We start from the raw sequence: 12,916 nt of genomic DNA, 5'->3' as shown, positions 1-12,916 counted from the left end.
AGGTATAATGCTCAGCTCCAAGTCATTTAATCCACTATCGAGCCTTTAAAACTCGTTTCTTCAAAACACAAACGATGATGTGTGAGCGGACGGGGGCCGTTTCGCGCGTTGCCGATGCAGTTCTCCTCGTTTTCAGCATCTTCGTTGGTTCAGACATCATCTTAATGATCCTTCCACCACGGCTGTCTGCTGGAAACTTAACATCCACGTCTTACAGCTCTGTTACATTAAAATCTGAGTAATGACATTCCTCTCTATGTTGTTGGGAATAAAACTTTATTGCTGCAGGATCACGCCTACACAGTTAGTCGGTTACTATTATTTCACCAAACTCCTGTTCACTGGAGGGAGAAAGCTTCATTAGAGCTGAACATGAAAGGCAGATTTTGCGTCTCCAAACTGTCATTAGTGGCTTAGATAAAATGTAATCGGTGATCTAACGTATACATTATGAGACAATGTTGTAGCCGATCAGTATACGCCTTCAATGAGTCACTTTCAGATGCTTTTACACATTTCACACCACAAAGCTGCTGTCCAATCATCTTGGCTCGCAGAGGGAAGACAGCAGAGAACTGCCAGTGTCGGTCCTGAAGTTAAACTCTGTGTGACTTCTCGCAGATGACTGTAATCCTCTTCTCATTCCAGTGGGGACCAACTGTGCAGCACAAAACAACACTGCAGAGCAGGAGCGCGGCGTGCATGCCTGCAGATGCCCTCTGCACAGCTTAACTCTGCGTCCTGCCGCCGCTTCCCCGCGCACGGCCGCCCCCTCTGATCCAGCCCTCCCTCCTCCCATCGCCACTCTCTCCTTGTTTATTTATTGTGCAGATGATTGCAGGGCTAAAATTGACTTGTGGGATTGATCTGGAAACACCCTCCCCTTCATTTCCCTCCCTCGCCTCTCCTCCTCCCCTCCGTCTAAAGACCTCTGATTAATCTAACGGTCTCCGAGACGCCGCTGGGGGGGGGGGGGGGGGAGCGAGAATGAGAGGCAGGGAGGGAGGGAGAGAGGCTTTCATTATCCATGCAGACAGTTATGTGATCCTTGTGATGAGCAGAGCCGCTTTTGATGGAGACTGAGAAAATAAGCGGGGTGGGAACATATTGCAAAGAGAGAGAGAGAGAGAGAGAGAGAGAGAGAGAGAGAGGAGGAAAACATGGTGATGTTAACACAGAGAAAGGATTTATTAGTTTTCAGAGTTGAGAAGTATAACTTGTTTGTGATGAGATATGCTACCAACAGGAATCGAAGAACACCAGAGATGAAACAAAGACCCTGAAAGTACTGCGGAAACAAATAATCATCTCTAAGTTACTAAAAGTGTTCAAAATTGCACATCCGGGCTCTCGGTGTGTGTGTTTAGTGGGCAATCAGCACACAGAATAACACAATGAGTGCAAATCAAGTGCAAACAGGCGGATTTTGCATGCTTTCGACCCAACTCTTTGCTGTAAATCGAATCATTTCTGTGTTCCTTTGCTTATGTTCTCCGTGTTGGATGGAAAGCCGAGCCTCCAGAGGCATGAGATGGATGTGTTACTAATGCTGGACTTCTTGGTTGGGGAAGTTATCAGACATATTTAGCAGGAAAAGAATGCAATATGGGAGATGAGTCAAAGATAAGAAACAATTACAGGACCTAAGAAAGCCTACAATACGGATAATCTGTTATAAAAGTTGTGGAGAGCCAGCTGAGGAAATGCCTCTTAACACAATAACATTTCACATCACATTGTGCAGCGCTGACCATTTATTCCAGCTCTGGCAGGATCTGGCATCCATCCTCCAACAGTCCTTACTCAGTTTATCATATCGAGAAAATTCAAAAATAACCAGAAAGCATAAATGACCCTTTGTGGTCTCTCTTTGGGCTTTGATAGTCTAAACTCCAAAGATACAACCACTAATATGTGGTGCCTCAATCTTGTCAAATACACACAGTAATTGTAATTTCAAGTCATCTTGAAGAAAAGTGTCAGAAGCAGTTACTCGGTTTTGGCCAATTCTGCAGTTATAAAATCAAAATAAATGTGAATGTAGCTACGTGAGGTGTGATAGAAAGACATGCAGGAGGGAGCCAGTGTGTGTGTGTGTGTGTGTGTGTGTGTGTGTGTGTGTGTGTGTGTGTGTGTGTGTGTGTGTGTGTTCTGCGCTCTATTTGTCATCCGTACCGCGCTCTTCAGTGACACCTTGTTCATTTGCGAAACCGACTGTTTGAGATGCAGCGATCGATCGAGCAAATAGAAGCAAGGCCCTTAAGATAGGAGGAGGGGTGGGGGTGGCGGGGGGGGGGGGGGGGGGGGGGGTTGTGGCTTAGGGTGAGATGTATACGCTGTTTCCATTACTAACATCATGCATCAGTGGCTACATGAACAGTATTCACCTTTGTCTCCAAACGACTGGTAAAGCAGCTGAACTGTGGGAGTTCCTGCCGCTCGCCGCCGACACGTCCTCGTTAGAGCCGGGGCTCGTTGGTTTAAACTGAAAAAAAAAAGTCAATGTCGCAACTTCAATAATTCTGTGCATTTTGGAAATCATTCATCAAAAACAGCGCTGACAAGGTGTTTCGTGCCTTCGTTTTTCTTGTAAGTCATTGCCGACATCGACTTTCTGACACTGTCTCATAATTTAATTGAGGGCCACTTTTTGAGCGTCCGTTTTCTTACACATCGTACCAATTTCGGCTCATTTCCAGGTTTACTTTCATTATTTTGCTTAAACTGAAGAGCCTGGGTCGTAACCTTTTCTACATTTGAATCTTCTCTTCTTTCATTCAGTTTTGTTAGGCTTAATTTGTCATTGATAAAAGAAAACTGTTACTTTGAACAAACATTAAACAGGCCGTCCTTCTGTTTCGTGGATTATGTTCTCGACTGAATCGAGTTCCAGTAATCTGATTGCATTGAAATGGTGCTGTTTTGTGAAAATAGCACAAGCAGATAGCGTCAAACTGTTGATTCATCCTCACGCTGCGTCTCCTTTTGACTGTCCCTGTCTCTGTTGACTCTTTTCAGCATTAAAGAGGAATGACACTCATTTGAGATCAAGAATGTGCCAGGAGACGTTCACGGGAGAGTGATGTTTGAAGGTCTGCAGACATGGAAGACACAGTCGTGGCATTTGCACAATCCAAGCCAAACAAGTCTGCACCCAGTTAAAAAAAAAAGTTGCACTTCGACTGAATGCAAAATTTCCACATGTTCCTTTAAAAAGGACGACATAAGTCTGTGCGTTCCTGCATGACTCTTTATTATTATCCGTTCTTGTTGCTCAGTGTAATCTCAATGTAATATCCGAAGCCGCTGACGTCGAAGACCTGTAAAGTATGACTCACATATTCACTCTCACTTGGAAATGAACCTGGAGAAAGACGGGCACCGCGAACATATTTTAATTAAGTTGACTGCAGGATGAGATTTTAGCTGTGACAATAACCGAGGGTATTATCTCTGGAGAGTCTACACTCTATATATAATTTATCCATCATATCTTTTATTACACGGTGTCTACATATATTCTACAGATCTAAACAAACATTGCCAACTGTGGCTTTGGTGCAGTGATACAATGACAAAGCATGAATATTTTATAGTTTTCGAGTGTTTTGTGTTCTCAGCCGATTCTGTTTTGGTTGTCGTCGCGTCTGATCGCGTTCAGCTGCTTCTGGGATGTTCGTCATCCGAGTGGCGTTTGGTCCTGACGCTGTGACAGCGGAGCAGCTGGCAGCCAGAGGCGCTTTATGTCAGTATTATTCAACTTGCCATGTCACATCATCACGGCAGCGTCATGATATCCAAACAGGATAAAAACAAAACAAAAACATAAACGTGTTCACACAGTAAAGCATGTGCCGGCTTGGCACATAAATTATAGATCAGATAAAGCAGCTCTGTAGCGACAAAATATTGAAAGTGACCACATTGTTTGTTATGTACACACCGCTTTGAATTAGAGGCACAGATTGTGAACCTGTCAGTGTGCAGAGCTTTATATTGAGTCAACTAAAGTATTTATGGGCCTGATTTATTCGTATCTTGAATAAAGCAAAGTGATTCAGACGCTCAGTTCTTGTGCATTTTGTGGGTTACATAGAAAAACACCATTGGCGCTTCTGTGTTCATTCACTTCACTGTGGAATAATTCACCTCAACAGTCCAACTTTCAGCAAGTAAAAAAGAAATCCAGGAAATATTCCTTAATGAATGTTAAAATGTGATGCACCCTATACATAATATCTTAAAATAAAGTTTGTAAAACACAAATCCTTGCAGCAGCACTGTGATGAAACCCATTAAATAACACACAGTAAAGACGCCTTCGTGTTTATGTGCTATTGTGTGCTTGTTCCAGAAAATGTGTGTATCCAGTTAATATATTTTTCATCTCTCTCCCCACCAGCGTCATTTACAGACTTTATTGTATTTTTTTGTGTTGTACTAATTCTTAAGTCGTGAAATCCTTTCTGAATCTGGTCTGTTGCCGATCTTTGTGTCATTATTTCCCCATGCAAATGTTGTTTTTTCCTTTCAAATTCAAATTTAATCGCTTTAGTCCTACTATCTGATAACTTCCTCCACAGATCCATGGTGTGACAGTTTGTGCTTCTTTGGGTTGCATCCAGTCACTCCGTAGAAAACCCCAGGATTAACACACATGCTGTTTTCCCAGTATGACGGTTATTTGAAAGAAAAACTTGATTTATTTGCGTGAGCATTCAATTTCGCCTTTTCCCTCTGATCCAGTAAACAGTGCTGCTCCGCTGGCCAGGTTGACGTTAGTTTGTATGGAGAGCTATGCACATAAGAAATCCGAGGATCCACTGGAGGGGATTCACCCAAACTACATTACAGAGTGTTGTTTACCGCGCCGGGACAGAGGGAATTAATTCAGAGCGGGCTCAAAGGATGTCGCCGTCTAACGTACTGTATTTTTTGACTATCCCTGCTCAGCGAGTCTCTCTCTCTCTCCGTTTTTCCTCCTCCAGCAGGGTTTTCTCCATCCTGTCACTCTCAGTTTTGTTTGACCTCTGCTGTACCAGCAACCAGACTTTATTCCCCCCTAAATCTCCCTCCTCTAATCCCTCCCTCAATTCTCTTTTTCACACACTTTCCTATTGGCGCCTCTGACAGATAAACTGTACAACAGGGAGGATGAAATAAGGAGACAGCTGGGAAGCGATTGTCTTTTTATGCTGTGAGAAAACGCTGTTTAAGAGAAAGAATGATTGCTCTAACATGCCTCCCCCGGCTCCCCCCCCTGACCCTCCTCTGTGTTTTTTTGCAGTGCAGTTCAACTTGATTCCTGTGGGGCTCAGGATCGTGGCCATCCAGAGCACCAAGACGGGGCTCTACGTTGCCATGAACAGCGAGGGCTACCTCTACACTTCGGTATGGTCAGAAACGCACTTTTCAGGGATCACTGTTGCCTTTAAAAGTTAAAGAGAACAAAGTGGGCTTCTTCATTTATTATTTATTCTTCTATTAGAGGTGAAATCTGAACGGTAGCAGACCACACATTGTTTGGGCAGAAAGAAATGCTCCCAGAAATTCCAAATCAATCCACTTGAAAGTGTGTTATTTGCGAAATTAACTTCTCCACTGAGCTTTTATGCACATTAACATTGCAGCATTTTACTCCCACAAGTTGGTGAATTCATTATGAGATGTTTGAAATGCTTTTCAGGCCTTTCTTTGTTTGAACTTTATTGCAATTTAACAAATACCATAAAATATAGATAGAAATTCCACTTTCTAGTTACCTATTTAAGAAGTAATACAGCTACACGTCAAGTTACTGAATGTACAAACTAACCAGCCACTGATGGAAGCGATGTTTTCATGAGAAAGATGCACATTTTCTGTAGGAGTGGAGTGTTTTTGTGGCACGTTAGCGGAGCTGTCAGTCTTGTGTGATTCACTCATTAAGTTCAGCTGAGGTTTCATCGGTTTCTCAGAGGACTATTCATGATAATCTGAATGTTCACAGTTCTGGAACAAAAAAATATTCAAACAGGGTGAAGAAGCAGTATAGGAAAACAACAGACGGTTTGGGTACAGGTGCAGGCTAACACCTATTGTTTTACTGTGTGGATGCAGGCTTCAATTTTGCACCAAATACTCAAAAACTATGGAGCAAGTTAGCATCCCATGAGTTCAACAAAACAGATCTCTCACTCTACATGAAATAGCAACAACGCTCCTATTTGCTGGGCAATGAGAGAAAATGTAATAATATTCATCATTATTCACCTTTTTTACTACAAAACTTGTATGAAAAACAAACAGATACAGACTTCTGTACTGAGTAACATCCTGTAGATCGGAACAATAAGGATTGTATCACACAAAAAGTGCATCTCTTTGTGCAAGGAAAGCTTTTGCTGAGCAAATTATCAGAGTAATTCACATCAAAGAAAGAAGAGAGAAGTGCTGACCTGGTGTGACCCAGTTATTATTGTGCTGCAGAAATGCAGCCATCTTTCATCTCCGAAACAAAACTGAAGAGGCTGCATATATATGTGTTGTTTTCCTGGAGATATTACTTTGAAGAGTGCTGTCTTATGATACATGCATGTGTTCTCCGATGGATAATTCCTGTGGCTATCATATCATATCAGCTCCAGTTATGCACTTTTAAGTGTCCTGTGATCCGTCGTGCATCACACGAGTCACGCCTGTCATCCGAGACCCGCGACACAGTCTTTCCGCTCTCACCTTGTTCCCTTGTAGTCACTCAGAGACAAGCTGAGGTGGTGACATCTGAAACTTTGTATACATCTGCGCATCAAACGGCTTCCCTCGCCGGAGGCCGCTGCAGCTTTTGTGAAACGGCTCGCGCACCGAGAGTCGTTTCTCATTGATGTACAGATCGGAGCAGGCAGCCGAGCCGAGCCGAGCCGAGCCGCAGATTTGAAAGGTAGATGGAAGAACAGATGATCAGAGTGCACCTCTTTCAGGAAGCAGAGAAAAGCACTTTTTCCTGCCGTTCCCTCCCTCCCTGCCGCCGCCTCCTCTCTTGGCACACATGCAAAGAGTGCGAGGTGTTGTTTGAAGTGCATTACTGTGTTCACTTCAAGGTTTATCCAATACGGTGCCGATCGAGGGGCACAGGACTGTCAGATGCAGCACGATGGGGCCTGGTATGAACACACACACACACACACACACACACAGATCCCCCTCCTGTGTCGCCAAGTGTGCAGTGTGAACACTGTTGAGTCCACAACATCTGTGCTATAATTGACAGTATTAACAGAATAAAGATTTAGTTTTAAAAATGAGATTATTTTTGTGCATCTAATAATTTGCACTTTCTCGCCACGAGCTCATCTCCATATTGAATTATTCTGAGCAAACGCTTCAGTGGAATTTATCTTGCTCTAATATTTTGATCAGATGGTTGATATTAGAGTTGGCTGGGCCCCAGAAGATGGTATGCTTTTCAAGTGGGCCGTGGCACTCCAGAGTTTGTGAACAGCTGTCACAGAAGTCTAGTTTTACCTGCTAACACAGCCGCAATCCATATTTTAGTCTGACTCTCACAACACCCAAAAAACTATACTTCATCCCTAATGAGACCCAGAAAATGGTCCTTGCATGACTTTTTTAGGGCTCGGAAACCCCACTAGACAGTGAAAAACCTTGTGCACACACCTACACACGCAGAGGTTGTACTTACCCAGGCGTTCTCCTGACAAAAGAAAAGGTGACCCATTTTTCACTCAGGGAAATAACCACAGGGAAAGAGAGAGTGGGGGCAAAAGGGAAGCGTTTGAGAAAATCCCTCTGAGATGAGAAGAGACAGAGGACAAAGACGAGCAGGAGGGATTTTATCTCCCATCCTTCTCACCTCAAGCTAACTGCTCTGCCATTGTTCTGCGCTAATGTGAGCGCCACAGCAAGAAAAGAGGGAAAAGATGATGGAGGCAGAAATAGAGGAAGGCATGTTTCGGGCTGGTCGCCCCCGGGGTTCCTGGGAGAGGCAATGCGGAGCCTTTAACATCCTGTTATGCAATCGTTAGCATGTGCGGGAAACAAGGCCCCTGCGTCAGCCCCCGAAGGGTGAGGGAGGAATCCAGGAAGCGGTCTCTGAAGTAACCTTGAACACGAGCGCGGAAAAAATAAATATGCCATTTTAGATTTCTTTTTGCCTCGTGCAGCGGAAAGCACACAGTAGGATGTGGGAAAGGGGGAAATACCCTGTTGTTTCATTTCAGATGTGTGTGTTCTTGAAAGATTCAGGAGTCACCGGGTTGAGCTGATGGCTCTTAGTGGGTTTAATGCAAGGAGGCAAGAGGAAGATGTTTAAAAAAAAAAAAAAAAGTACTTTATAAACCATGTAATGAGACTCTTTCTCTCAGTCATTCTGCACAGAACTGATGCAGCTCAGTTCTTCAGTCTGTCCTCAGCACGTCTGCCTGTCACGTGCAGTCGAGAGCCTCTGTCGAGCCTCGCTCCTCCTGGAGCCACTCCCTTTTAAACCCCGGCCAGTGACCAGAGAGCGGGAGAGGCGATCACTGATGGGTGTTCCCTCTTACCTCTCCTGCGACTTCCCTGAGGTCCGCTTCGCAATCTCTCCTCTACAGCTGAGCTGAAACCACGCCCCACCACCACAAACCGATTGAGAAAAGGAATCAAAATCCGTGATGTGCACACTGCAAAAACTCCGTCATGAACTACAGTTTACAATACATCGTTTTTACAGGATAAAGAAAACAGATAGTATGTGTATGGTTGCACGTTAGAGGAGCGGTGATGTATTGACAGAAGGACTGAGTTAGCTCAGGAGTCATGAGGAAGCTCATCTGGTAATCAGGAGTTTACTGAAATAGTAACAGAGCTGCTCTGAACTTTAAGCAACAGCTATAATCATGTGATTGCTAACAGCAATTCCCTGAAGTGTTACAGGAAAAAGTCACAAAATATGTATTTATAGTGTTAAAACAATTGCTGCATTTGCTTATTATCCTTCAATAAGAGCTAAAATTAGAGGAAATTATTGCAAAAAAAAACTGACTGTTAACATTGCTTTTGGTGTGTGAATGTAAATGGGGCTGTTTTATTAGAGCTACAAACAGTAAGTGCTATCAATTTACTATTTTTTTATATTCAAAGATAGAATTAATATTTCCTCAAATGAAATGTGACAGGTTCGTGTGTCATCCATCCTTTTTTCTATATCTGTTCCTATTCAAGTTGAGGTTGCTGCAGTTTGCATTAGTCTGGTAAAATCATAATAAAAACTTTCATTTTCAAACATGCTCTGATTTGTGTTACATTACATTATCGGGGAATTTGGTTCATAGTAGATAGGACTTGATTTTCTTTTCAAAGATTAATTGTGATCGACATCTGTACATTAAAAACACACACATTGCATTGGAGTTTAATGAGAGCTTTCTCCTGTGCAATAACAAAGTGTACCCGAGGCGGAGAGATGTTTCCTTCTTCACCTTTTTCTAGGAATAACAAATGCTCGCATCGGCTGCGGCAGTGTTCCAGTGGCTACTCAGCATTAATCTTTCATGGGCCTCTGTGGCAGACGTGTTGCCCTCTGCGAACCGCACACACACCAGAAGATAATTACAACACTTATTTAAAGGATCTGAAAATGAAGCGCCTCCTCCCAGCTGTGCATTTGCCAGTAATGGCTGGGAGGAAAGAGAAAAGCAGTTTTTCTGCCTCGGCCGTCCTCGTCTCTGTCATTTATCTTTATTTATCAGCTGCATTGTTCTCATTTGTTGTAATTTTCCTCTTTATTTTCTGTTTGGACTATTCTTTTCATGAATCTGTGCTCCTCTTGTCTCTCAAGGACCAGTAAAATTTAACCAGATCACCTAATCTAATAACCAGTGACACTTTTAAATACTGTAAATATCTGTCTTGACCTCATCTTATCTTCCAGACGAATTAAATATGCACGAGCAGTTTTTGTTGCTTAATCTATATGAGGCAATAAGAAAGGAGCCAATGAATTTGGATTCATGAAAGAAAAAGGAAGGGAGAAAATTATAGGATGACAGAGTCCCATAAGCAATTTTTGGTCAAGGTCGATGATGCCCATGGAGGAAATTTCTTTCCCTCCCTGCTCCACAGGGCAGACCGAGGGTCAGAGAGAGCTGCACAGCTATAGATTTGTTTTCTTGCACAGTAGGAGGGTGTGGTTTTTATAAGGGTTTGCATGTAAAAATTCACTTTTAAAGCCGAGTTTGTCATGGTGGCTTCATGAAGCCTTCATTAAAGGAATAATAAATGCTCATTTGCATATCCCTTAGGTTCAGCTGTGCTTGCTTCATCCCTCTCCCGTGCTAGCACTCAGTGTGATGGTGTTCTCTTGGGGGATGCGTGACGTTTTCAAATTGATTGATGGTGTCAGCACTGCTCTGATTGATTGCCAGATCTCTGGGGGCAAGCGCTCAAACTTTTTCCAACCCCATGCAGCGAAGCGACTAAAGGCTGACATTAAAGTTCCATTCATTTTGTTCTCGCTGTGCATCTGTTTTTGTTGGGTTTGCCATTTGAAAGAGCAATAAGTCAACAAGTATTGACAAAAAAAATGGAGACTGAGACAGTATCTCTGATAACTAGGATAAAATCCATCACAAAATTAGTATGATGTGAAGTTTCACAGTTGTTCTCACAGTACCTGATGTGGATTAAGGTGAATTCACGCCAGCGTTTCTCGTGCAAATACACATGATGAATAAATAATAGCATGTCACACAATCAGTCCCTCCAGCTCCTCTCTACCTTCATTTAACTAGAACTGCTCCAACAAACAGGCGCATTTACACACTGGCCACGAAAGCAGCTCTACGGTAGAAAAATAAACAGCACCGACTTCACCGAAGGAGAAATTTGTCTATCTCCAGCGTCTATTTACCTGCTTCAGAGAGAAAATAGACAGCCTTAGGAGATATTTAAAGACACCCAAGCAACTCTTCCTGGGCTCTTTTTAGCAGTCAGGAGAAAGCAGGAAGGAAATGTTATATGTTACCTAGAAGTAATCCGCTGTAAGGAGAAATAACACACTTGTTCTGGCTTAAACTGTTGACTGGGGAGTTTTTTTTTTCTGCACAAGACAAACAAGGAGAGTGGGAGTGACAGGCTAAATGATGGAGAAAATGTCCTTTTGTCCTTATGTGAGCTCCTGGTATCGGGAGGATGAAACAAGATGATAATAGAGGTGAGGCGGAGGATAGAGGAGTGAGTCACTGCAAGGCATTGCTTTTTCTCGATTTACATAAAAATACAAAGGAAAGAAGCTGAGTCAAAATGAGACGCTTTATGTTCAAAGGTGCAGTGCGTATTTCTGCTCTTGGCTGTATTGAATCTCTGGACATCAGAGCTTGAGTTTTCAGCTGAGTGCCAGTCAAACTTCTCATCTCAGAATTCTCTGCTACATTGACTGAATGCAGAATGCACCGCACCATCTTGTGGTACACGCTGGTATTGCAGGACGTTGGATTGGCTAGCTAGTTAACTTAGTAACTTTAGGAGTTTTTTTCAATATTCAAATACCTATAGTTTTCAACAGAATTATTAGAAACATGGGAATGTAAAATCATGATGCATTAATATTCATATGCTAATAAATAGGAAATATGAGTGTGGACATAATGTACTTGTTTGTAAAGCCTCTGTCTTTAATCATTTTTAATAGTTTGGAAAAAGAAAAATTGCTTTCCTGTTTTTCATTCCCTTTTAAAACTAAGTGGAAAAACTATTTCTCGACATTCCCGTACATGCCAGTTTTCTGGAGCGTAAACGTGCAACACCCACATAAATTTGCATTCAAGGACGCCGCTCCTCAGGCTCTTTGAGAATAAGAGGGCCGGCGGGGCAATTTGATTGACCGGACAGGCTGGATCTTAGCATCAGTAATAACAAACAGGGCCGATTGTTGTCACTGTCCTGAGAGGAAGGATAACAGAGAGATGGAGGGAGCAGGCTGGTGGGAAGAGAGAGGGAGAAGGATGGGCTGACAGGCCCAGGCTCGGAGCGAACATAACGTCTCCTCTGGGAGCCACAGCCGCTGCTATGCTCATCTTTCTTCCCCCTGCTCCTCCTGTCTTCCCCGCCCCTCCCGTTGCCCCGTCTCACTTGTACAGCTTTTACTTGCCTGTCAGTCTGTCTCACTCCTCATCTGGTCATTTGTGTCTGTCGGCGTCTCTTGCGGTTTGTCGTTCTCCTCTCCTCGGCCATCTCCACTGTCCTTCTCCTCCGTCAAGTTTGGCCACCCCTCTGAACCCCCTGTATTCAGAACAGATCTCTGTTTTGATGTGTCCCTTATCTGCAGGCCTTGTCCTCGCTCTATCCTCCACCGCTCTGTGCTCCTTTTCCCCTCTGTCCCTTTGTCCTCTGCCTCCTCCTCCCAAAACCTCCCAGTCCCATTGTCAACTCTCCTCCTCCTCTTTTACTTTTACTTTTCTTGATATGATAATTTTTTTTGACTTTTTTAAGCTATTATTATGAAAATGCAGGGGAAAATGGAAGAGAAAATACCTGTCTGTCTCAAATTCAAAGTCTGCATTTCATATTAAAATATATATCCAGACTTTCTTATACAGTTCTTCCATCCAAGCCTCCTTTGTCAAACTCCAGGCCTGATGTACTGAGATCCTGTATAATGTGTATTAAACTGCAAATTCATGCAAATACATTAAAGCTATGACTTTCAGCCGGCAAGCATTTTTCAGGTGATCCACTACGGATAACACTATGAGTGTGACCACATGAAAATAGGAAAATTCAGATCAGGACTTCGTGTGTATTAAGAATTGTTGATGAGGGAATGATCAGCTGGAGACCATTGATCCTTGTTCATATGTTCATCTGAAAGCAATTAGATGGAACCATTAAAAGTACAAAATTAATACGGCACCACAGAGTTGGACGTGTTGGTTGAGGAAAC

At 43.0% G+C, this 12,916-nt stretch overlaps 1 protein-coding gene across 1 annotated transcript in view; it reads left to right on the top strand.

Moving 5' to 3' along the window:
* The window catches only part of LOC115386213 (fibroblast growth factor 11-like), a 79,082-nt gene that overhangs the window by 48,398 nt on the left and 17,768 nt on the right, over positions 1 to 12,916 (top strand). Inside the window, exon 4 of the mRNA XM_030088437.1 lies at positions 5,288 to 5,391. Within this exon, the coding sequence (XP_029944297.1) occupies positions 5,288 to 5,391 (104 nt within the window). The remainder of the gene's footprint in view (positions 1 to 5,287; positions 5,392 to 12,916) is intronic.

This window comes from Salarias fasciatus, chromosome 3, assembly GCF_902148845.1.
Source record: "Salarias fasciatus chromosome 3, fSalaFa1.1, whole genome shotgun sequence".
In the NCBI taxonomy this organism is placed as follows: domain Eukaryota; kingdom Metazoa; phylum Chordata; class Actinopteri; order Blenniiformes; family Blenniidae; genus Salarias; species Salarias fasciatus.
Note: the sequence above shows the minus strand (reverse complement) of the source record. Positions and strands in the feature narration are given on the sequence as shown.